The sequence below is a fragment of the Micropterus dolomieu genome, linkage group LG08 (assembly GCF_021292245.1).
Source record: "Micropterus dolomieu isolate WLL.071019.BEF.003 ecotype Adirondacks linkage group LG08, ASM2129224v1, whole genome shotgun sequence".
In the NCBI taxonomy this organism is placed as follows: domain Eukaryota; kingdom Metazoa; phylum Chordata; class Actinopteri; order Centrarchiformes; family Centrarchidae; genus Micropterus; species Micropterus dolomieu.
This window is the reverse complement of record NC_060157.1, coordinates 17,891,306-17,916,412: the sequence shown is the minus strand read 5'-3', so window position 1 is coordinate 17,916,412 and position 25,107 is coordinate 17,891,306. Positions and strand designations below refer to the sequence as shown.

The following is a 25,107-nucleotide window of genomic DNA, read 5'->3' as shown; positions in this document are numbered from 1 at the left end:
GATGGACAAGGAGGGTAGGGGGAAAGAAAATAGGTCAGGATGAAAAGAAGAAGACTGACAGACGCCCAACATTTGTGTGATTCACAAGGCAGCACTCACTGCACTCTTCGGGATTCTCGTCAGAGTTGTCCCCACAATCGTCTTCCCCATCACACTTCCATGCAAGGGGTTTACACAAAGTGTTGTTACACTGGAACTCATCCAGAGGGCAGTGACGCCCAGCTGAGGAAGAAGCAAGCGCAGATATATACTACTTAAGTGGTTTGCATAAAACCTGATACACCTTTTCGTGGCATTTTGCCTTTAGGTGTTTTGGCACAACCAGCCAAATGTGTAATCGTTCGTAGTCACACATTTCTGTCTCATACACTGATATTTATTTATTTAAATTATATTATATAGGCAGACATGGTTACAAAAAACAATTAGAATAGTTGTAAAAAATAATAAATATCAAAACAGCATAATAATAATAATCTTTATTTGTATACTTTCATTCATTCATTTATATAGCATATACAGACACAAACATACACGTACCAGCACTGCCACAATTATCCTCATCACTGCCATCCATGCAGTCAGGGTCGGCATCACACCGCCAGCGGATGGGGATACAGTGTCCGTTCTTACACTGGAACTGGTCGTTGTCACACTTCAGATCACAGCCATTCTGAAGAAACATCATACATGCTTTCATACTTGCAAATTAATGCTAAACACACAGAATTGAACTTTCTTTACAGAGTAATGCAAATACTCATTTTAAAAGACAGCCAAACATGAAGTTTCTGCACCTCATCAGATCCATCTGCACAGTCGTGGTCTCCATCGCACTTCCACCTCCCGGCAATACAGCGGCCGTTCGTGCAGGCAAACTCACTTTCTGAACATTGCCGAGGCACTGCAGAAGAAGACAAGGTGGATGTCGGAGACAACACATGCACAAATACTTAACAGTGAGCTACAGCTGTTTAAGCCTTCAGCACAAAACACAGCACAAGGGTCAGGGCAACCACAGAAGACGACTCTACGGCACTGCAGCGGGTGATGTGAGAGAATGAAAGGAGTTTATTTTAATTTATTTTTAATCTAACCGATTTCATTTGAATGTTTCATATATCTTGCCATAGGCTATATTTGTGGTAATAATCAAAATTAGCATTAATAATAAAGTCTTTTGCAGTGGCATCTAGTGGCAAAAAGCAAACAGCACAGTTACAAAATGAATCTATTTAGAGATCAGCTTGCAGACTCTCACAGGTGGGTGGGGATCACAGCTGGACAGGAGCATGAGAGTTACAGCAGAGAGGTGACAATGTTCACATATGAAGGTGGAGCAACTTACCTCTGGCTCATGCCAACTGGACAGTATGAAATGGAACAAATATAAAATGAGATGAGAGGCATCAGACATGACAGCGAATGAATGTTAGCGCTGAACAAGTGACTTAGGGTGAACAGGTGCAAAGTGAGTATGCTACCATTGGACAAGGCATGGACATGAGTGTTATCGACTTTGGACGAGGTGAGATAACATATGCTGGCAGTATACAGTATGTCTCCAAGCTGACAGTGACACCTACTGCACTTGTCTTCATCTGAGTTGTCCCCACAGTCGTTGTCGTAGTCACACTGCCAACGGCCAGGCACACAGCGGTTGTTTTTACATCTGAACTGGTATGGTTCACACGTCCTCTCAGCTGTACAAATGACAGACAATGTTACTGTTAATGACATAAAACAACAGAAAGAACACAATCCCAACATCCCAATTTGGAAATGTCAGTTTTAAAAAAGGAGAGGATATTCTTACCACACTCCTCTTTTGGCTCATCTGACGCATCGCCGCAGTCGTCCTCACCGTCACACTTCCAGCGAGCGGGGATGCAGCGTCCAGAATCTTTACATCGGAACTCGTCCACACCACAAGTCATCTGGGCTGGAGAGGAAAACATTTTGGGGGGTGGTCACAATTGAGAGCCGATTAGGACGACTCGGAATAAACAAAATGGTAAATAAAACGAGTCTTACTGCAGTTGGCGGGTTCATCAGATCCGTCCACACAGTCATTGTCGCGGTCACACACCCACACGCGAGGTATGCAGCGTTTGGTGATGGCACACTGGAACTGGGTGGGCGCACACGTGACCTCAGCTATGGCAGGGAATAACAGATTTATAGTTACTGTGTGAAATGAAACGTCAAAGCAAAAGAATATCTCAGAGGTGGCACAGTAGCATATATGATGTAACTGAAAAACGCCTCTACTCACGGCAGTCCTTCTCATCCTCTCCTTCTCCGCAGTTGTCCTGGCCATTACAGCGGAAGATGCCTGGTATGCAGCGGCTCGGGTGGGAACATTTGAACTGGCTGGGCAGGCAAACGTGAATATCTGTAATGAAAAAATAAGACAGGGCAGGAAGCAGATTATTTAATGTCCAAGACAATTATTTGGCGATGAAATACATCAATAAAGAGAGACAAATACCGCAGTTGGCCTCATCCGAGTTGTCCTGACAGTCGTTGTCTCCATCACAGATGTAGGCAGGGTTGGTGCAGATCCCTGTGCCACACTGAAACTGGCCTGGCCTGCAATTGAAATCAGCTGTCGGGGGGGGGGTCAGAGAGAATCAGGAGTCAGTTAGGATCACACACTGAACTTGCACCACAATTTGTTTCAATACTTCAGCTCTTTCCTTCTATATAGTCCACATGTATGTTACAGGAATGTGGTACGCTATCGTCTCCTAATTATCTTTCTCAAACACTTACGGCAGTCTCTTGGCTCATCTGATCGGTCACCACAATCATCCTCCGTGTCACATTTCCACCAGAAAGGGATGCATTTGTCGTTCTTGCACACAAACTACAGCAGGAAGAGGGAAATGAATCAAAGTGATTACAAAGCATAACACCGGAGCACCTCTGCAGGAGCTAGATACTGTATTACTGGGCAGCCAGCCAGCTGTCAATAGATAATCACCAGGCATAAGCAGTTCATCAAACAAAACACAGCGAGACATGGAGATATGAAAATCCACTTATCAACTGGAGTCACTCATATCATATCCGCACTGATTATGTTTACACAGCCTCCTTACCTGGCTGGCAGTACAGTTGGACATGCAAGTACGTTGATCATTGGCAAGGTAGAAGTTGGTGGGACAGGCACACTTGTAGCCTCCCCCAGGAGAGAGGAGGCAAAGGTTACTGCAGCCGCCGTTGTTCGTCTGGCACGGGTGGTTGAGCACTGGGAAATAGACAGAAAGAGGAGAAATGCATTTACCTCTGACTAGACCAATATGTTTTCCAGAACAAGACTGCTGTTTTATGATATCTGGATTAAAGTGGGGGAAATTATGATTATGTGTGTTTGAGTGTGTCTGTAGAAACAAAAGATACTTTCCTAAACCTTAACACCTTTGGATAAGCATTGCCTATCCAAATCTTCTTTCTTGGACTAGATGTTTAGTTGGTCTATATTATATTAAAACAGTCAGGTAAAATCAGTTCAGGAAAATCTTTTATTTATCCCAATGAACCATGTGAACTTGTATCACGTGTACTGACTAAAAACATTTTTCCACTGTTTCAAAAATCCCCAAACCTTTACAAATCCATTGCGAAATGCTTCCTGCTACAGTGTTTCTCTTACCCTCTGGCTGGCGATAAGGATGGTAAATGTGGATGTCCATAGGCCGATGCAGGGTGCTGATCAGGGTTGTCTTGTTAGTACCCAGACTCTTGTGAGCTCTGTTGATGGACTTTGTCTCCCAGTCAGTCCAGTAGATGTACTCTTCAAACAGAGTCATGGCAAAGATGTGGGGGATGTCCTGGCTGAGAACTGAGAAAAATTAAATCACATCGTTCATGAGAAAACAAATTTCCATACCATCAGTGTAGTTCTGTGATTACAAATTCTTTTTCTCGATTTGTTAATATATTTTAGCTTAGAAATGCTCTTCAATAGTAAACACTCCAATAATTATAGAGTAACTATGAGAAACAGGTAAATACCTGACTTATCCCATTCATAATAGATGTCTCAAATTTCCATGATTTTCTAGAAATACAATAACCAATAGAAAACCTAATACTACTACTACTACTAATAATAATAATAATAATATGTTGTTGTTGTGTCACACTTTTCTTTTTCTTGCTGCTGAGATGTTGCTGTATCCCAAAGAGAAACTGTTGGGACAATGTTGTATTGTTAATGTAAAACAGAGACAGTGTGGGGTGCACAGCTACAGTCGCTCCACTATATATATATGTGGGTTATGTAACAGGTTCTACGCCTCATTGGGTTTTACACTCTAATTGCACTTTTCTGCTCCCATTTGCTTCATTTCATGTGTTTGCTCTCAGTATTTGAGGCTCGTACGTTATGGAAACACATCATTAGTTTCTATTGTAAAACACAGCAATCCAAATATGTCACATGTGCAGGGATCCACACATGCAAGAAGACGCAAGAAGACACACGAGGCACACACAGCACAAGTTCAAAGCACCTTGTCATGAGGTGACCATGGCTTCAGTGCAACAAGTGAGGTGTTTTAAACAACTAAAATTTTGCTATCATGTGATATGAGTAGTTTTACAACATCAGGCTTGACTGTGATATTAGCATGAAGCTCCCTTTGGTCAATCCTTATCTGATTTCAAACAGGCCAAGTCTGACACAAGGTCACAATGGTGTTTGAAGTGTGCGTTTGTGCGTGTGTTTGTGTCAAAGGATGGGTGAATAACTCCCTGGACACAGTACTGGCGGACTAACACCACCAAGCTAATACATGACAGTCAGGTGTTCTATTAGGAATTGTAATTTCAATGCAACATGCTTCCATCTACTTGACTTCCTGTTCGATCATTGTGTTGAAAGAAACACTCAGCGTGCACAAAATGTGTAGGGCACTCATGATAGTACAGTACTCTCACAACAAGTGATGATTTTAGATTTGTATACTTTCCCATACACTGACAGTTTTACATTATGTACATTCTTCTTCCAGGGAATGATGGGATTAGTTTAGCTTTATGTGAGAGATTTCAATACAAACGCCCGCTGTGCTCCAGAATTCCTCTACACGCATGGTTGGTTGACAATATCAACTATTGTAGTCAGTGTGCTAAACAACAGCGTGCTATGCAGACATCACATAGGCTAAAGGCCTCACGGATCAGAACACTCTCCCCTATTCAGGGTTTCTGTCCCGTGGGCCTGTGCTGCAGGACTCCAGCCCAACGGACAAACATTTGACCTGCTTGCTTATGCTTGGTGGTTCAGTTCAGTTTCAGATTAAACCAATAAATGTGTCAAAAATGATGCCTTGGGTGCCTTGATGTCTTTTGTCTACTTCATCCAACGAAGGTTAAAATCAAGGGCAACTGGACTTGGTTGAAGATACTGGAAGACGTTTCGTCCCTCATCCAAAGGACTTCTTCAGTTCTGACTGACTGGCAGGGAAACTACTTCAGTTTGAAGTAACTGTGTGGTATTTGACAGCCTGCTGTCTTTTAATTTAACTATGTTTGATCATTGAACAATCTAACTTTAAGACTCTATGAGAAAATATATTTCCACAAACCAATCTTTAGAACATGCAACTAATCCCACACTGTTAAAAAATGTTGGAAAAGTGTGTAAAGGCAGTAAGAAAAAGACATCTGTGTATCTGTTCTGTCACCTGTGTGTCTGTTGGTGCCATCCAGACTGGCAAACTCAATGTAGTCTTCCCTGGCATCAGCCCAGTATATACGGTCATTGATAAAGTCCAAGGTTAGTCCATTGGGCCATGTGATCTTATCCTCTACAATAACACTCCTGTTAGTGCCGTCCATCCCGATTCTCCCAATGTGAGGGTTGTCACCCCAGTCAGACCAATACAGGTACCTAACCAGTAGGGGGGTAAAGATAGTGTTACATTTACAGAACAGTGAATCTTAATAAAATTTACCTTAAATTAGAAATATAGCTTATCAGTTACCACAACCAGATGAGAGTGTTTTGATAGCCTGTGAAACCTATAGCTGCTTCTCACCCATAGCGCACGTCCACAGCCACAGCACGGGGTTCCCTTAGGCCACTGTTGACCAACACAGTCCGGTAAGCCCCATTGAGTTTTGACACCTCTATGGTGTCCCGGCCTTTGTCACACCAGTACAAGTTCCCGCCAACCCAATCCACTGCCAAGCCATCTGGGTTACTCAGGGAGGTTCGGTGCAAAACCTACCAGTCACAGCGTTAGATAATGATAAAGCTTCCAGCCAGAGACAAACACAACTTTCATAAAAAGTACTATCTACAAATACTATGGTTTATTTGGGTATTTTTCAGTATCAATATAGCTTGGAAGTTGTACTTAAATAAATAAAAGGACGATTTCTTCACTGACCTCGATGTTGCTGCCGTTCATATGCATGCGTCGGATCATGCTGCCCTGAGTGGTCACATCTGTCCAGTAGATCATCTGCTCTGCATAGTGGAAGTCCAGTGCCACTGCATTATTTAGACCCTGAAACAGAGGTAGCTAAGGTATTAACAGGTGTATGGATCGTTAACAATAAAAACTTTCAGTAGGTCAAACTGATAACCAGTGTGTCTTACCTGTTTTATAAGAGTGTAGTTGGAACCATCCAGGTTGAGTTTTCTCAGGTAGTACCGGTTAGCAAAGATCAAGTAGGGCTCCTCTTCTACACGCAAACACCAGACAGAAAACATATGCATCAGGGCTGAATTGGCTAGGAGCAACCAGCAAAATCCAAAACACACACTAGCATGCCTTACCCGATGTGGACTTGCAGATGGTGGGGTCATTGGGGCTGACTTCAAAGCCATCCACGCAGAGACAGTGGAAGCTGCCGTGTGTGTTGATGCAGCGCTGAGAACAGGGGTAGGTGGTTGTGCACTCGTCTATATCCACGCATGTCTTCCCATCCCGCTTAAGCTGGAAACCAGGATGACACCTGCACTGAAGGGGCCAACAGCACAGGAGACATGTCAAAATCTCACAGTCTTCGCGTTCTGGCACTTCTCACCTTTTAGTCTGGACCAACGACAAGAGCCTGCCACTGCCTGTTACAAAACCTTCAGTCAACCTGAAGTGTTCTTCCTTTCACCAAAAGCCTAATTTTGGCCAAACTGCTATGTGAAGTGGTACTCAACACAGACGTTAAATCCAGGTACTGCTGACAAATAAGCTGCATAAATAGCTAAGATTCTCAATTTTGCAAAATTGTCTAATAACGGAGCAGGTGTAAAGGAAAAGCTGACAACCAATGAGTTTGTAAAGTAAGTGGCATGAATGTCATCTTACCAGCAGGCATGGAAAAAAAACACATATTCATTACTATTTGAAATCAGCTTTAAATGTCACTTCTCATAACCCCATTTGTGTTTTGAAAGACCTCCAAAGCACACTCCCTCACGTCCAAATTCTACTCCTTCACCATTATGTTGGAATTTGCAGTATACTAAGCCGGTTAGAGCTAAAAAGGGAGTCACAACCCAGGCAAATCTGTGATGGGGAAATTATGTACATCTTAATGTTGTGCGAACACCGAATACTGACTCAGCCTGCAATATCTTCAACAACCTGCCAGCATAAAGTGAATCCTTTTGGTGAACAAATAGTTGCTAATCATTTTCAAATGACCACAGCATAGAAACCACAGGCCTGAGAGTTCACACAGAGTTCAAGCTGTTCTAAGACTGGCCTCCTACTTTCCAGGAAGAGAGCCAAAACATGTTTTTGTCTTACATAACCGCATGCCTGGAGTGAGTGGTTCCCATCCTTTTACTTCAGATCCTCCCTAACTCACCATTAATAACCATACACCCCATTTGTCTGTGAGGTAACGGTGTGCCTACTAGACGTATAATTTCTTGGCCAATTAAAGTCAGTGAGTTCATAAAGTAATTTAATTTCCTGTAGTTGCTCTTGAAAAGATGAGGCGGCGGGGAAGCATTAAAACAACCAATTAGATGGCTTACCTTGAAGCCAATCTTGAGGTCATCACAGAGCTGCGAGCAGCCACTCAGCTTAATGTTGAGACACTCGTTGATGAAGCAGTTGAGTTCATCAGAGCCGTCACCACAGTCATCATTGCGGTTACACAGCAGAGTCTCATTCAAACACTTCCCATTACGGCACATGAAGGCTGAATCATTACACGTCCTCTCTGAAATCACAGGCAAATGGCATGTTAGATTAGTGTCATTTGAACCAGGATGTGGCAGTGCCCTTTCTGAACAAAAAGTTTCCCATATGATTCATACTTCATTATGTTGGTAGAGAAATAAAAGTTATGAAGAGATTAAAAGACGGTGATTATGATCCCTGCCTGAGTCTGTGCAGCGAGGGTTCTTGGGAGCCTCATCAGAGCGGTCCTGGCAGTCAAACTCTCCATCACACTCCCATTTCTTCTGGTTGAGGCAGCGGCCGTTGGCACAGCGGAACTCATCTGGACCACATGTTGGGTATTCTACACCAGAATAAGAGTATGTTTATTATTAACTTCAACTTCAGCTGGTGACACAACAAAAATGATCACAAATCACAGTCATTCACAACCTAATTTTTCTAACTTGTCACTCAGTCTTTCGGTGTTTCCCTTCCTCCAGGATCACAATCACACACACTCACCACATTCTGGAGATTCATCTGAGCCATCGGAGCAGTCGATGTCATGGTCGCACACAAAGTGCTTGGGGATACACTGTCTATTCTGGCACATGAACTCATTCAAGACATCACAAGTGTTGTTGGTGTACACTGGAAGTGGAAAAGAAGGCACTGTGGTTAATAGACATGGAATGGTGTTGTTTTTGTCTTCAATTACAACACAAGTGGGATTTTTTGTAACTCTTCCACTTACTGCAGCCAGCCTTGACGCTCTCATCAGCTCCATCAGGACAGTCTTTGTCTCCATCACACTTCCAGCGTTGAGGCACACACATGTGGGAGCCGGGACACTGGAAAGCCTCAGGACTGCAGGTCTTGGATTCTGTAATGAGATCATGGGAAGGTTACACGAGGATAGAGCATCAGGAAATCTTACGCTTGCAGTGAAATTCCACCACTTAGCGTGGGAGAAGGTACTTTTACATTGGTGAGCGTAAGTAATACGTCACTTACTGCATTTCTGGTCCTCATCAGAACCGTCGCCACAGTCATCAGAGCCATCACACACCCAGTGGAGGGAAATGCAGCGGTGGTTCCCACATTCAAATTGGGTGGATGTACAAAATTTGTCTGCAAAAGGATGGAAAGAAGAGAGAAATTATTTAATTTACTCTAACCGTAAGTCATGTTTTCCATGTGAAGTGGAAAGCCTCAAGAAAAACAGTCTGGTTTTTCTGGTATGCTTTGTGTTTTTAAGAAAAAATAAGGGTATTAGAAGACTGTAGAAGACTGACCACAGTGCGTCTCATCAGCTCCGTTCTCACAGTCATTCTCCTTATCACAGGTCCAGCTCATAGGAATGCAGCGACCGCTGGGACAAGCAAAGAAGTTCACTGGACATTTGAGCTTCCTTTTATCTGCAAGACAACAGAAAAAAATCATGTGGCATCTTTGACCATTTTAGAAGAGCTGGAAGCATTTTAGTGGGGAAAACGAAGCAACCAACCTGGGCAGTTTCGCTCATCTGAAAAATCCCCACAGTCGTTGTTGCCGTCACATACCCATGAGGACAGATAACACAGAGTAGTTTTCTCACAGCTCTGGAAGGACGCTCCTTTCACTCCCAGGCGGAAGAAACGGGAGCAATCAGTGGGTTCTAAAAATAACGGAAAACAATTTTTAAACACTAAATTTAAAGAAATCTGAACTAATCCATTAAGCTATTTTTTCCCCATGTGAATCAAATTAATTTTTAGATCATTATGATAGATCACTTACGGCAGTTCATTTCATCACCAGCATCCTCACAGTTGACCACCTGGTCACAGCGGCTGAAGTTAGAGATACAGCTTCCATCTTTGCACTGGAACTCTCCTGCTTTGCACAAGGTCACTGCAGGATGCACAGGGGTTTTCAAAAATGGGGAGCGAGTACACCCTCACAAGCAACTACAACCTCCTCATCAGTCAACTTCTGTAACATTAATATGTGCCTGTCACAAAGCATTTCATTAGGTAAACAATTACACAAGTTAATAAGAAACAAGCGCAACAGAGAACAATCCATGAAGTGCGGCAAAGACCTCAAAGCCCACTCTGTCTGTTGAATTTTTTCTTCAGTTCTTCTCTGGCAGAACTAATCCAGTTAAGGTGCAGATCAGGTAATTTGATCAGGTAAGCAAAAACGCAGTGGTTGAACAGTTCAAATTGCGCCAAATTCTGATAAAGGCAAACATGATGATGAACGTGAACTAATGATGAATGAGTTGCTACAAAATGGATGGACATTACTTACTGTTGCAGGGCAGTTCGTCTGAGTGGTCACCACAGTCATCCGTGCCATCACACCAGAACTGGTGGCCAATACAGCGGCCATTCATGCAGCGTCTGTACCCTTTCTTACAAATTCGATTGGCTGTGGAGGAACAGCAGTTTATGAGAGTTAGCTGAAGTGTGTCATTTTTTGCATATTTTAAATATTGCCTAATCTACCACTTCACTATTCTATAAATGAAAGTGATAAGCTGTACTGCATATTCTGTATCAAGCATACCCTTAAACCATTTAAACCCTTCCGCTTAGCTCAAAATTTACATCTCTTTCCCCGGTAGTCATTTTCTCCTTGGCTATTCTGTAGTCACATATTAGCTCTCACCCTCCTCGCTATCTAATTAGAATTTATTGTATTTGTGCACTTAATCTAAATTGCTTTGAATATGACCATCAGCTAATTATCTGCAAATGATAAAACCTAAATGATGACCTGTGACAGCTCATTGCTCACTAACTAACAGCCCCATAAAACACTCACCGCAATAGGACTGCTTCTCATCAGACTTGTCCTTGCAGTGGGCCATGCCATCGCAGGTCAGGCTGTAGTTGATACAGTCGCCGTTTCCACACTCAAAGTCATCCACACTTCCACATGACATATTCAGTGCTGGTGAGGTAGAAACATTTGAATTCAGCAACATGAAACCTTTTAATCAAGAGGAGGCTTTGTAAAATTGGATCCAAAAATTATTGAAGAGTTTCTCTCTCTCTCTCTCTCTCTTACAAGAGCAGGTGTTGTCTTCCAGAAGTTTTCTGTCTCCACGGCAACTGCAGTTAACCCGTCCATCGGATGTGGGCAGACACAGGTCTTGGCAACCTCCGTTATTTGTTCGGCAAGGAGAGAACTCACCTAAGGAATGTATAACACAGGAGGGTTAGTTAGGGTAGTAATGTATTATTTCCTTAAGGAGACTTTTTCCTCTGCATGTCAAATGATGGACAGGAGGTCCAGCAGGATGTACCGCATCTAATGATATGAATTCACAGTATTATGAAGTTGGCTTTCAGGATGTACAAGATTAACACTCTACAGCCATGCTCTGTGAGGCTAAATGCTTACACCAGCAAGCTCACAATGACAATGCTAACATGCTGGTCTTTTGCAGGTATGTTTACCATCTTAGTTTAGCTGTTAACATGCTAACATTTGCTAATTGGAAACACAAAGTACAGCTGGGGTTGGTAGCAATGTCATTAGTTTTGGTTAGATATTTGGTCATAAACCAAAGCACTGGACAAATTACAAATTTAAGCTGATGATGGTGCTAGATGAAAAGCCATCACCAAAGTCATTACAGTTCATTCTGAGCTGGACAGAAATTTCTGTCCCACTGAACGACACCTGCTGGACTGATGAAAATGAGAGGAGCAACTTATTGAAACCTTACAGTGACTTTGGTGAATAATACTTACAGCTGTTGGTGTCGTTAGCCACAGCAACGATGCCCATTGGCTGCTGGGGGATGTCAGCACGCAGCACTTTCATGTCTCCTCCTGTGTATTTGTCAGCTCTAAGCACAGCCCTCCTCACCCAGTCTGTCCAGAAGATGTAGTCTCCATACACAGCCAGGCCGAATGGATGGACAGGCTCATTTTTCAACAAGACCTGAAGCAGAAAAATATAGGCAGCATTTCACAGAACAGTTAAGTGTAAGTCAAAACCTTGATACAGTATTCTTTATAGCCCCAAAAAAAATTTAAAGGGCCGCCTTACATAACGGCTGCTTCCATCATATTCGCAACGTTCAATCTTGTCCAGTGTGGCGTCAGAGAAGTAGAGCTTCTCAGCACGGTGATCTATTGCCAGGCCGTTGGGAGTTTTAATGTCACTGCCGATGATCACGAGCACATTGGCTCCATTCAGAGAGGCCCTCATGATGCTGGGAGCCTGCTCATTCCAGTTGGTCCAGAACATGATACTGTACCGGGAAGAAACACAGGAGAAGCATTATGATGTGCAGCGGGAGTTTCCAAAATGTTCTGGTACAAAAGTTATGGTTGACTGAACTTAAATAAATCTGCTGTTCAAAAGAAAGGAGAAAAAAAAAAAAAAAAGTATTGGAACGGGGCCCCGATACAATGCAGAACACCAAGTTTCAAAATTATTGACTCACTCCTGACACTCGTCCAGCACAAAGGCTCTGGGGTGGTCTTCGCCAGACATAGTGACCACAGTGTTGCGGTTATAGGCCACAGAGCGGCTCTGGTCCACGGTGTGGCGAGTGATGGTGGAGGTTGTGTAACTGGTCCAGTAGAGTGTATCCCAACCACGGTGGTATGCCAGGCCCTCAACTGACCCTACATCTGTGAAACAGGAAAGAAAGAAATTGGCCAGCGGTAAATATTTTGGACCCAAGACAATAGTCCTTTTGTTGTCGTCCAGCCAAAGCTGAAAGAAGCAGAAAACATGAGATGAACAAATAGTTTTTATTTCACTATAAAATAATATCACCTCTCAGGGGTGCTACTAGGAGCTTTAATGAGGACCTTCAGTGAGAATCCAACAAATCATTAATCACTGTCATGATTGCCCCCATGGTTAACTCTGACTTTAGACTTTATTCAAGAGGCGGCAGTGAATGCTTTTACACTTTTCCCCATCTTCCCACATCATTTCATGAATAGTGAAACACCGTGAGGAAGGAGGACAAGGTTAAAAAGAAAAGTGAAAAAGAAAGAGTAATATGGACGTGGTATCGCACAGAGCCGAGTGTGTGCCACGCCTGCTGTTCATAGAGAGACTTAAAGAGTCTGTATCATCCTGTCATTTCATGGCTGGCTGCCTGCACATACAAATACAGCTCCCTGTAGACATTTTCATGCATGGTGACTTCTTGTTCTGGGAATAAAACTGCCACTGGAACAGCTTGAGTCACTTTAGGGATATAAGCCAGGGTGAAAAAGTCAGCCATGAACGGCAAAGATAAAGCAGCTGCTCTCTATATCCATGGTCCTTTTGTCCTGCAACCCCCCACTCATAGTACATACAGTAGTAGTAATACTTTTTATCTGTGGTGCCTACATGACACACAACATTGTGGAAAAGGACACTGTGCTGCAGCATTATGGGCTCCAAGGTGTGCATCCATCTGTTCTTGGTCATACTAGCAACCACATTTATGACCACTTAGACCCAACAATAAAAACCTCAACAAGCAACGGTTTGCTCTCAGCTGAAAGTCAATAATTGCCCTTTAATAGATGTTTCAGATGAGTAACAAAGTGCCATAATTAACCTTAATGCAGGACAATTTAAAGGCTGAATACCTTGTTAACCAACCCAAATGCAACTAAAAGACCGGTTCAGAGCAGAGTCACGCAAACAAAGTCACACTCAACAACGAAGGCTGTACAAAACACAAATGAGAAAAAGGTTCACTTGAGCAGCTAATTGCTTCGATTAAGGGAAGATCACACACTGGGATGAATAAAGTAGGTTCAAGCCAGTATTATGTAATGGGAAACAGCACTGTCTCCCCTCCCCTTGCCTGGATCCGCTCAGCCCTTGGTTACTATGCAAACAGTGGTTAAGACCTGTTGGGAAGACCATAGCCACTCAGACCAGAGCCTTTCGGACTATCACAGGAATAGCATAGTAATCCAAGCAACACCGGAGAATTATTTTGTTACTGTTCATTTCAGATCCTAAACTTATTTATTCCCTCTATGACAGAAGGTCATGTTAATTGTACAGTAACTCTTCTGCTGGTGAAGTCTACAGGATACAAGTCTCTGAAGAGCTTCTAAATGGACAAGATACCTCCTGCTGCTGTGACCACTTAGCGTCAAGTAGCATTGACTGCTTTAAAGTGGAAGGCCTGTTAGCAGCCACTGGGATGAATTTGTCCACTGTTGCCTGGTTTCAAGAAATCAATACAGCCACAGAGTAACTGCTGCACTGACATCGCTCCAGCTTTGACCCAAACCGCTCCTCCTTGGATTATCGAGGACATGCTGATGCATACAAGGAAAAGCCAGTGTACAAGGATTGCTCTTTAAGGTCATGTTTATTATTTTGTTTTTGCTTTTTGAGTAAAACTGGATCCCACCAAAATATTTTAAAGAGGCGTTTTTCCGAGACTATCACTTTTATTTTATTTATTTATTTTTTTAAATCTAGAGGTATGAGGTCGTATCCAATCATCTTTAAGTAGTTATAATTTCTGGGACACAGTGAAGGTGACACAGTGGAAGGACAACTTTTAAGGGGGATTAAACCAGACACTTACAGGCGCGTGTGTGGCTTCAGAGGTAGTGTACTTAACCGCTTCACTATCTGTGCACCAACTGCCTAATGATGGACTGTATATTTTTGCAGATAACATGTACAACTCCACACCCAAAAAATAAAACTAAACTGGAATATATTCTTTCTATTCTGTTTTTCTGCAGATAATAAATGTCAACCAGGAAGTCTGACCAATGCAATATTAACTGCTTAACTTAAACTGCTATCATTATGAGAGTGTTTAATGGAGTTGATTAAGACACGAACTGGAGCCAACAAACGCATCACCCAGACACTGCATAAACATGCTGTTCTGATGCTTAAATTTAACAGGCCATTAGATTAATTACTCAATGGACTTTTATTGTGAATGCATGGAGACGTTGGGGCAGCAAGTAAACAGCAGCAGCCTTGGCCAAATGAATAGGGCTGATAACGCTTTGGTTAAAGCCATGGTTCCCATTCTGGACGGACTAATCCTGGTGACTGGCCTGGTGGGCCAAACCCTGGTCATCACCATTCTAACTGGCAGGAAGAGGAAAGAAAGTCAACCCCTGCATGGCACAGACACCCTGCTGCTTGCTCTGAGTGCTGCTGACCTGCTGCTGCTGTTATGCCTGCCTTTCCACACCTCTGCCATCACCCTGGGCTTCTGGCCTTTTGGCAGCTTCCTGTGCAAGGCCGTCAGCTTCCTGGGTGTGGCCTGCTCAGCTGCTTCAGTCTTTACCCTGGCTGCTCTGGCTGTGACCCGTTACCTGATCGTGGTACACCCCACCTGGGCATACCGTTCAAGAATGCACCAACGCGTAAAGCTAACGGTAGCTCTTCTCTGGGTCCCTGCCTCGGCCTTGGCAGCACCGCAGTTTGCCTTCCGCACAATTACCGTGTCCAGCTCTGTGTACTGCTTTGCCTTCCTGTCTGACTTCAGCCAGCTGGTCTACAGCATCGCCCTCTTCCTGTTCGGCTTCGCTCTACCACTGGGCATTATTGTATTGATGTATGCCAAGATCTACTGTTTTCTTCGACACGCACGGCTGCTGGGGAACGCTCCCCAGCTAGAGCGCTACCAGAGCCAGGTCACTCACACTTCAGCTCTCCTGGTTCTGGTCTTCACTCTCCTCTGGCTGCCCTCCTATGCCCTCATGTTCTCCTTTATTGGAGGGACCCTAACAAGCTCACCTGGCTACAATACCATTGCCATCATTGCCAGACTGCTGGCATCCTCAGTAGCAGTGGTAAACCCTGTACTGTATGCATTTGTGTCTCAGAAGTTTAGACGAGATTTAGTAGAGCTGGGGCGAGAACGCTGGGCCTGGTGCAAAGGCTGTCTGACTGGTTGCCCTTGTGTGATGGCCAGTGACATGGTACAGCCATTTGAGCTGGACACAACCTCAGAAAGAGGCCAGAACTGACTCTTTGGCCAATATGGCTTAAAGAAATATCATGGTATTCATATAAAAAGAACATTTTACCATCTCTCTATATATTTATATATCCCTATATGGAACTGTATGCAAGACTACATGTGCAATACTCCAAGGTGATGTTAAATGCATTGAACTGTTTTAAATCAGATTAAACTCTTCATGTGTGAACTAAAAAACAAGTTTGTTGTAAATACAATTTCCTTGGATTTAATCAGTTGTACAGCATAATGTAATAAACACCAGCATCATATAATCACTTTATAGTTATACTAAAACTTAATATGATAATATTTATTTATTGCCTTATCTTGAATTATTACACTCCAAATCTTAGCTGTATTAAATTCTCCTTCAACTATAATGCATTCTGTAGTTGGTAGCCATCCTTTGCACAATCTGTTCAAAACCCTGATCTCAATGCAGCATCAATAAAACACACTAACCCCATGCACTTTACTTGTTTTCCTGTCTTTCCTATCAAATAATTAATGTTTTGAATATTGCTTGCTAAGAACAGCTTTGGTCCAGGGCTTTTAAGTGTGATGCATTTCTGGATGGAGTTCAACAACCTACTCCTGAAACATTTACACAGAGAGGGATTTAAAAGACACTTCAGTGTTGAAACAAGAAAAAAGCACGGGTGTGTGTGTGTGTGTGTGTGTGTGTCTTCTTCAAGTGGCAGCCCTAAGTGATGTCAATCTCCTCTAGTTGAGAAGCTGCAGCTGTGTGTACATTACAGTGGATCCTCCAGGGTGCTTGTGTTGTCAATATGTGTGATGATGGCTGTTTACAGTGTTGAGGAGACGAGGGACAACATTCTATTATTAATGGACAGGATAGAAGAAATGGTACCACAAAAAAGCACAGCTGAAATTTATGTAGAAAGACAGAACGGACAGAAAGGTTTAGGTGTGATAAGAGATGCTTAGTAGAGTTTTGTGGATTTTCTGAGGTGTTGAAAGCAATGACATGTAATTGATGACCATACTTACTGTCTACCACAATCTTGCGGTCGGTGCCATCATCGTTGATCTGCTGGATGTTGCCAAAGTGGATGTCGCTGAAGAAGATGCGATTCGCTCCCTTCCCTCCACCTCCATGATAGTCATAGCTGAGGGCGATGACATTCTTCATGTGGTCAGGGTCCTCAAACGGCTTTATTGGCGCGTTGAGGTTTGTCTCATCGGATAGGTGGATGCTCTTCAGAATAGTACGCTCTGAGTACAGCAGGTATCCGTCGTAGTCACGGCAACCGCGGTTGTCCTCTGCCAGCATGCCGTGAGCACAGGCGCAGGTGCGCTCCCCGTTGCCACGGTAAAGACACAGCTGTTCACAGCCGCCATTGTTGTCTTTGCAGACGTTGGTGCCTGGGGAGAGTGTGACATGTTTATGAGATGTGTCGTTAAACAAATTATTAGGCCTGGTTAAACACAGCATTTCACTGATTCCTGTGGGGTGTTGATTAAGTTAGGTGGTATAAGTATTTATCATTGTGCGTGAAGGCTTGTCTTTGTATATATGTGAGGACAAACTCAGGGCAGCCCACTCATCTTGTGAGGACATTTTTGCCAGACTTCATAGTAAAAAAGACAATTTTTTAGGGTTTGTGATAAAGTTTAAAAGTGTGCATGTTTTGTGTGTTCCTACCTTGCTGCCTGCCCCTGTTGAAAACCTTGATGTCTTTCAGCTGTACACCAATGCCAGTCCTGAGCTGCACAGCATCTGTTGCGTTGTCTTTGCTACCTCTCTTAATGGAGCCATTGGCATGAGTCCTTAATAAAAGAAAGCAAAACTGTGAGTCAATTAACAGCATGATACAATCCGAAATCTTCCACGTGATTCACATGCATCAGCAAGTATGACTAGATAATAGAGCAATGGAAAAAGATTGGTTCAATAAACAAATTAATTAACTACTGAACTGACCGGTCACTCCAATAGATGTACTCCTCAAAAACAGATACAGCAAACATGTCCATGTTGTTGTTGGCCAGCACCAGCTCCCTGTTCTCTCCAGTCTCAAGGTTGATACGCTCAATCTTGTCTGTCCTTGCATCGCACCAATACAGCAGACCCGCCTGCAGAAACAAAGGAGAAATAAAATAGTGTTGATTATTCAGGGAGACTGGCTTGCTTGTTCCAACTAGACATTTGAAATGTGTTGAAGGAAAAGCAATGATGTCAGCTGTGGTCCACACCTCATAGTCGACAGATATTCCATTTGGCCAACTGATGCTCACATTGACCAGCACCAACCTCTGGGTGCCGTCCAACCTAGAGCGCTCAATACGAGGGTACTGACCCCACTCAGTCCAGAACAGATACCTGAGCACAAGGACACAGAGAAGATGTTTTAAAAGTGCATGTTAGAAATATAGTAGTAGTTGAAACTACATTGCAAGTACCAAAAGGCAACAGCATTTTTAGAAGGGAGAATTAAACTGTTGGCACAGAGCTTTACCCTTTAACTGGGTGGACGGTGATGGCTCTGGGCTTGTCCAGGCCCTGAGAAATTACAACATAACGGAAGGAGCCATTCAGCCTGGCCACCTCGATCACATCAAAGCCCTGGTCAGTCCAGTAAATATTTCCTGTAAAAGAACAGGGTACACATCAGCAATGCTGTCCAACTGTGTAGTATGCACAAGTGAATTAAAACAATATTTTGAATATATATAAAATAATTGAATATCTGTTATGACTAGACCTGCTATCCAGTCAACGGTGATGCCTTCTACTCTGCCAATGCCGTTGGTGACCACATCTTCTCTCCATGTCTGGTCTCTCTTAGCCCTGCTGATGGTGCTCAGACCCATGTCCACCCAGTAAATGGTGTCATTCTCTGAAAACGAAGAGGCATTTTGTGTCATCCTATAAATACACACTTCACTGAGATAAGCTTTAGACAGCTTTAAAATGCCACTCGAACAAGGCCTTCCAGTTACTGATGTCCCTCAATGTCACTCACCAGCGTGGAAGTCGATGCCGACAGCCAGAGAGGTGCCAGACACTGGCACCAAGGCGTCAGATTTGTCTGCCGGGTCAAGTGGAATTCCTCTGATTCCCTCATGAACAGAGTAAAGCAGGAAAGAGCCCATACCTGCTCAGAGACAGTACAATACGATACGTTTTTCTTTTTAGGACACACTAAGACCTACTGTATGTGTGACTTCAGCTGTAAAGCAGTGTCTTACCTTCACAGGACTGCTGTCCTGTTTTGAGGCTATATCCAGCAGTGCACATACAGGCCCTGGTTGTTGGTGAGGTAGGCAGACACAGCTGTGAGCAGTCTCCATTGTTGTTACTACACAGGTTGATACCAGCTAAAGGAAAAGGTGAAGAAGTGAGGCCCAAGAAGAGTTTCACGATAAATAGAGGACTAATTTGGTGAGTTTTACAGCAGCTTCAGAACATGAGACTAAAGTAAATTTGATCTAAATTGTCTTTCAAACTGATATAGAATTACTGTTTGACTCTAATTACTGACAAAAACACAAGCAGAACCATTTTTCAATTAATATTTCTTACCTTTCTGCACATCCTCATCATAGATCGTCATGTGCATCATAGGGGAGGTGTTGTTTCGCAATACCTTCCAGCTTCCTCCATCGTTTTTGTCACAAGTTCCTATCTGGTCAGTTCCCTGGTCTGCCCACCACAGCTTGTCTCCTACAGTGAGGGAAATTGATTCATATCCATTGTATGTTATCACTTTCAGATTAGAATAATCTGAAAACAAAGAGAACTTGATGAATCATCTTTATCTTACCCATAATAGCCAGTGCAGTAGCCTTGGTAAGTTTGCCTTTAACACCTTCTAGGATCTCCAGTTTAGTTCCATCCAGCTGACAGCGGTTAATGGTGCTGTTTCCTGAGCTGATCCAGTACAGCTGCTCTTTTTCATAGTCAATAGAAAGCCCTGAGTGGAAAGAATAACAATGCTATGATACATATACATCTCTTACACTAACACGCTTAATCTCTGCTTTTACCAAGTAGAACTAAATTGAGAATCTGATATTTTTGGCAGTAGTGGGGTATATATGTGCTCACCTACTGGTCCTTTTTGATATGTGAAAAGTGTTGTGTGGTTGCTACCATCCATGTTAGCCATGCTTATGTTGTCACCGTCAGTCCAGTACAGCTTCCTGAGGAGGGATATGAATGTCATGAGACATGGAGAGGAGGTGAAATCTATTTTCTAGATCAGAGCGATGCTCTACCAAAGAAGCATTACAGTTGAGAGACATAACACGCCCATCAAATGAGGAAAATCTAGTAGGCTAACTACAGCTGTACCTCAAAAAACACCATAGCGCATTGTTTTAAAGCACTTAGGCAGCACATGCTCTTGAATTTATGGCTTTAAGTTTAAATAAAAGCAATTGAAAAGGAAATTAAGAAAAGGAAACTGTGTTTCATTTGGACACTAAGTCAAAAGGAAAACAGAAAAAGAGCATCAGAGAGACATCAAATCTCGAACTGAATGCATACCTAACTAAACAAAGAGAACACTCACCCCAGTAGAGGATGCACCACCAGACAGTGGGGCTTGTCTAAGCCCTGTATGACAGCATTCTTGAAAGATCCATCCAGTCTGGCCACATTGATCTGCTTCTTATTGGCATCATAACTGGTCCAGAAGAGGTTTCTGGACACCCAGTCTACCGCCAGCCCGTGAGCATTGGGAAGGTCTGGGAAATGTACCACAATTGAAAAGGTTAGGGTTTTAATCTAATTTTCAGACAGATAAAGAAAGTTTGAACTATAAAGTGAAATAAAAATATAAAAGAAAAAAAAAGGACTGGACAGATATTCCTATAAGGTTCTTACCAGCAGACACAACAGTCTCCACCCCTGTGCCATTAATGAAAGCCCTCTTGATAGTCTGCGTTCGGACATCTGACCAGTAGATGCGATGCTCCATAGCGTCATAATCCACCACTGTCACGTTGTCTATGTCCAGCACGGTGAAGGAGATAATGTAGTTGTAATGGGGGTTGTCAATGTCTACACCCCGGATCTCGATCTGACGAGCATATAGAAGGAACTTTCGCGACTCTGGAGGGACACACACACACACACACACACACACACCGAGAATAAGAATGATTTTAAGCACTTCTGTTGCATTGGATGAAGGGAGAAAGGAAGAACAAACGCATAGAGAATAAGTTAGACAGCTTGTCTAAGTTAACATTTAACTTTATCATTTTTTTCTGTTTTTTCAGTTTCAAATCCAACGTTAGCAACAAAGACTTCTCTGTATAGAAACTCCCTTTTCTCAAGATTGTCCCATCAATATATTTGTAAATACATTGTGATTAAAAGTTTAGTTAAGTTTAGGCTTCTTCTTGCTGTACTAGCCAGACAATCAAAGGGCCAGCTGGATCCCAGGAGATCAGCTGGATCCCAGGAGATCAATCTGACCAGACAGTAGCCTGTTGCCCTTGTCGAGGCTCGACTGCCTCTTGGGTGATGTGAGGTGAAGACAACAAATGTCTCCCTCTAAATCAAAAAAATCATAAAGCTTTAACAGCTCATTATAAATGGTGAAGGTGTCCAGAGTGCAGAGTTTGGTTAAGACTCCGCTCCCTGAAAATTCCTGTGTTAATGGGGGTATGCAACAAACGGCCTCTAATCCAATTGTCCTTGAGTCTACACTGCTGTGATGAGGACTGTTCTGCAGAATGCTAAACATTTAGACAGACAGCCACACATGGACACAAATTCTCATAGCTACCTCTAAAACCATCATGAAATCTCACAGCAATAAATGAAGACCTCAGCACATCGCTTGTGGGCTTTTATATGAAATGAAATGGAAATGAGAGTGAAGAAGGCTGCGTGGTATAAACAGAGGAGGTATAATCAGATCTTCTGTCATAATAGATGACAGCTAAAGACTTTGATGTCATTAACATGACACTGGGAAGCTAAGCCCACCGTAGCCATCATGACAGTTGCAAACAAAGAGCGTGTTTCTTGCTCCTTGATGACATGGATTATATATGACAGCGTTGTGCGTACACACTGTGGTTTTTGTGTGTGTGTGAGTAATAGTTTCTGTCCTTACCTTTGCAGGTACGTTTGTCAGGCTGGAGCTTCATGAGGTGAGGGCAGGCACAGGAGAAGGTCTGGTTGAAGTTGATGAGACAGAGGTGGGAGCAAGGGCCTTTACCGTTACTGGTGGCGCAAGGGTTAGGAGCTGAAAGAAATAAAAAGTCAAGATAGGAAATGTGGTGAATGAGACAGTATGTTCTGCAGATTGCTGTGCGTATATTTTCAAAAAGTATCACCACTAAATCCCCCAAAACAAAAGCCTTTACATTATATCAGACAAAGCAAATTGTTTAATGTGATGGGCGAATTTACAAAGAATTGATTGCAGCAGCTGATACTACCATGAATAGCGCATCACGTGCAACTGCTATCTGCCCTGTCTCAAAGTCTGATTCACAAAAGATATTGCACTAATGATATTACTGCGCAAACGCATCCATAAGAGTTTGCATCAGTTAAATATTAATCTACAATTTCCTGTGGTGGTCCCAGAAATATATGTTCTTAGGGTGTACTGAAGTAGTGTGTCCTAAGACGTCAAAAATGTTACAAATGCAGCTGTAAGAACAAAACGTTAGGTTTTAGGTAGGTTTAATGTTGTTTTCCAGTTTCATTCCCTTGTGGTGATATATATAGGTGTTGTAATGTCTAAGCAATCTGTGAGCATATGATGTAGTGTGATGTGTTATTGCTTCCCCTGGCTTCAATCGCCACTGGCATGATCACTGGAAGTCTGGGTGTGACACAGAGTGAAATTATTAGTATCTTCAGAAAGTTTGTGGTATCTGAAGTGCATTTATAACAAACTTCGTGTTGCCATTAGTGCTAGTGTTTGTGAATTGGACTTCTTTTTATCAGGCTCATTTGCATAGAAAGGGTAAAGTTTTGTGGCAAATCTATGCGTATTACCTAATGTAAATAGCACCGCAGCGCACTTAGGGATTTATTTTACCCTTTGCAGATGCTTCAAGAATTACAAGGTTTCTTTTTGTCTTATTTCTGCAGGTTTAGAGGCTGCAAAAGCTGCACAATCCTTTAGTGAATTCAGCCCCAAGTGTAATGACCTCTCCATCAACGGATCTTCAAGGAAAGTGAGAGTGCAGAAAAAGACTTTGTCTACCAGACCCGTCAGCACAGCTTGTTGCCTCATCACTGTCCTGGGCATTGGTTGCAGCTGTCAGTCAACAAATCTGTGAGATCTCTCTTTTCCTGCCTCCAATTACAGGACCCAGTGCCTCTCTGCTGTCTACACACCCTTGGGATCCCATAGCCACTGGCTACTAAACATTAAGGTTACAGTTCATTGTACCAGAATATTGCAAAACAGTTGTGACAATCTTTTTGTCATCTTGTCAATCGTGTCTCTGAGACCGAAACATGACATTTATGCCGCAGGAGGAGTTTTTTTATTTCCTACCCAGCCGATGGGAAATGGCAAACAGTGAGGTGACTATTTGATCAACATGGTGTCCAAATTGCTGCCCGGTGTGATGAGACAACAAGTCTCAAAGCTCTAAAAGGTCAGCTGTCTTTGGGGAACAGGAGACGTGAATCAGCACGGTCAGCAATGAACCGCAAGCTCGTCACTGTTGTCCTTAGAGTCAAGGCCAAATTCCGTCAGCCCCGCTAACAGACAGGGGTACATCTGAGATTTGGGGGCTCTCTCTGTGGGAATGTGTGTTTCTCTATGAGCGTTGACGCATATGTATCTGGTGTGCAACTTACCCTGGGGTTGTCTGGACGGGTGATAGACCTGCAAGTCAAAGGGCTGTGTGTTGGTGCGCTGGACTACGGTGACCTTGTGTCCTGTCCATTTGTTGGCTTTGGCCAGAGTGTTAGTCCTCCAGTCCGTCCAGTAGACCTCTCCTCCATACATGGTCACAGCAAAAGGGTGGGACAAATACTCATGACCCCGCAACACTTCAATTAGCCCAGAACCGTCGTACATAGCAGAGTAGATAGCATCTGACCTGGAGAAGCATTAGGGCAGAGATTTATACTTTACGTAACAGTGTAACAGGCATAACATGTGCATCAGCTTAGGTATACGCATGTTGCTCGCGCTACTAGATGAGGCTGTGCTTTGTATGTAGTTTTATATAAGCAAAGCACATCTGCATATTTATTAAAAAATGAGTGGGTAATGAGTGAGTGGGTGGATGCAGTACAGTGAGAGCAATCTGTATATTCAGAGACTAAGGGGTATACACTACCTGGCATCAATCCAGACAATGCGTCTTTCCATGTAGTCCACAGTGAGTCCGTTGGGCCAGCCGCCACTGCCTGTTTCCCTGTGGATAGTGCGTCTACCTTCACCACTCATAGATGCTGCCTCAATCCTGGGCAAACTGGCATCCCAGTCGGTCCAAAATAGAATACTGCCAACAGAAAATAAATGTGAGGGTGGATTTTTTCACAGATGTGTACAGCATCGTCATATAGGAACATGTTGGATTTAATAGAAGTTGGAAAAAAATATTTTAAGTTAAAAGGTATTTGAAATTCCAATGACTTCCAATTCTGAACCAGGGTGATTATAGCTTCAGACACATTTTCTTCTTACCCATCTCGAGGGTCTAGGGCGATGGCCCTTGGGTGCTCCACCTCCCCAGCCAGAAGGGTGGTTCTCATCGTCCCATCTAGTTTGGCCACCTCTATCTGGTCCAGATTGCTCTCCACCCAGTAGATGTTTCCTGCTATCCAGTCCACAGCCAGGCCCTCTGGCGTGGCGAGTCCATACTGGATAACAACCTCAAAACTGGTCAGGGCTTGAATGGGACACATAGTGAAAGAGGGGCTCAAAACTAGAATGGGGAGGGTTCGTAATTCAGCTTATTTAGTGTAATAGCTCGGCTCATGTCACTTTCACCAAGGAGAGCAAATCTCCAGCCAGCACATATGGTTTGTTGCAAAAAAAAGAAAAA

The 25,107-nt window shown here is 43.1% G+C and overlaps 2 protein-coding genes across 2 annotated transcripts in view; one reads left to right on the top strand and one right to left on the bottom strand.

The window, feature by feature from the left end:
- LOC123974818 (low-density lipoprotein receptor-related protein 1-like) overlaps positions 1-25,107 on the bottom strand; it is a 98,545-nt gene that overhangs the window by 9,193 nt on the left and 64,245 nt on the right. The window contains exons 25-71 of the mRNA XM_046055747.1: positions 24,747-24,951; positions 24,397-24,561; positions 23,909-24,153; positions 22,197-22,328; positions 20,954-21,181; positions 20,640-20,814; positions 20,174-20,268; positions 19,890-20,039; positions 19,649-19,789; positions 19,315-19,443; positions 19,089-19,220; positions 18,828-18,962; positions 18,582-18,711; positions 18,319-18,445; positions 18,047-18,198; positions 17,768-17,892; positions 17,113-17,487; positions 12,580-12,769; positions 12,180-12,384; positions 11,879-12,071; positions 11,190-11,315; positions 10,944-11,072; positions 10,428-10,547; positions 9,912-10,025; positions 9,640-9,789; positions 9,428-9,550; positions 9,147-9,263; positions 8,887-9,015; positions 8,655-8,783; positions 8,353-8,493; positions 8,003-8,190; positions 6,797-6,980; positions 6,617-6,702; positions 6,405-6,524; positions 6,051-6,238; positions 5,697-5,902; positions 3,659-3,847; positions 3,105-3,253; positions 2,776-2,869; positions 2,492-2,608; positions 2,276-2,395; positions 2,035-2,157; positions 1,817-1,942; positions 1,587-1,703; positions 798-904; positions 541-673; positions 100-222 (exon numbers count right to left, since the gene is read on the bottom strand). Of these exons, the coding sequence (XP_045911703.1) occupies positions 100-222; positions 541-673; positions 798-904; positions 1,587-1,703; positions 1,817-1,942; positions 2,035-2,157; positions 2,276-2,395; positions 2,492-2,608; positions 2,776-2,869; positions 3,105-3,253; positions 3,659-3,847; positions 5,697-5,902; positions 6,051-6,238; positions 6,405-6,524; positions 6,617-6,702; positions 6,797-6,980; positions 8,003-8,190; positions 8,353-8,493; positions 8,655-8,783; positions 8,887-9,015; positions 9,147-9,263; positions 9,428-9,550; positions 9,640-9,789; positions 9,912-10,025; positions 10,428-10,547; positions 10,944-11,072; positions 11,190-11,315; positions 11,879-12,071; positions 12,180-12,384; positions 12,580-12,769; positions 17,113-17,487; positions 17,768-17,892; positions 18,047-18,198; positions 18,319-18,445; positions 18,582-18,711; positions 18,828-18,962; positions 19,089-19,220; positions 19,315-19,443; positions 19,649-19,789; positions 19,890-20,039; positions 20,174-20,268; positions 20,640-20,814; positions 20,954-21,181; positions 22,197-22,328; positions 23,909-24,153; positions 24,397-24,561; positions 24,747-24,951 (7,077 nt within the window). The remainder of the gene's footprint in view (positions 1-99; positions 223-540; positions 674-797; positions 905-1,586; positions 1,704-1,816; positions 1,943-2,034; positions 2,158-2,275; positions 2,396-2,491; positions 2,609-2,775; positions 2,870-3,104; positions 3,254-3,658; positions 3,848-5,696; positions 5,903-6,050; positions 6,239-6,404; positions 6,525-6,616; positions 6,703-6,796; positions 6,981-8,002; positions 8,191-8,352; positions 8,494-8,654; positions 8,784-8,886; positions 9,016-9,146; positions 9,264-9,427; positions 9,551-9,639; positions 9,790-9,911; positions 10,026-10,427; positions 10,548-10,943; positions 11,073-11,189; positions 11,316-11,878; positions 12,072-12,179; positions 12,385-12,579; positions 12,770-17,112; positions 17,488-17,767; positions 17,893-18,046; positions 18,199-18,318; positions 18,446-18,581; positions 18,712-18,827; positions 18,963-19,088; positions 19,221-19,314; positions 19,444-19,648; positions 19,790-19,889; positions 20,040-20,173; positions 20,269-20,639; positions 20,815-20,953; positions 21,182-22,196; positions 22,329-23,908; positions 24,154-24,396; positions 24,562-24,746; positions 24,952-25,107) is intronic.
- Positions 15,068-16,105, top strand: LOC123974823 (galanin receptor type 1-like). The gene has a single exon (XM_046055760.1). It carries the CDS (start codon positions 15,068-15,070, stop codon positions 16,103-16,105), a length of 1,038 nt encoding a protein of 345 aa, XP_045911716.1.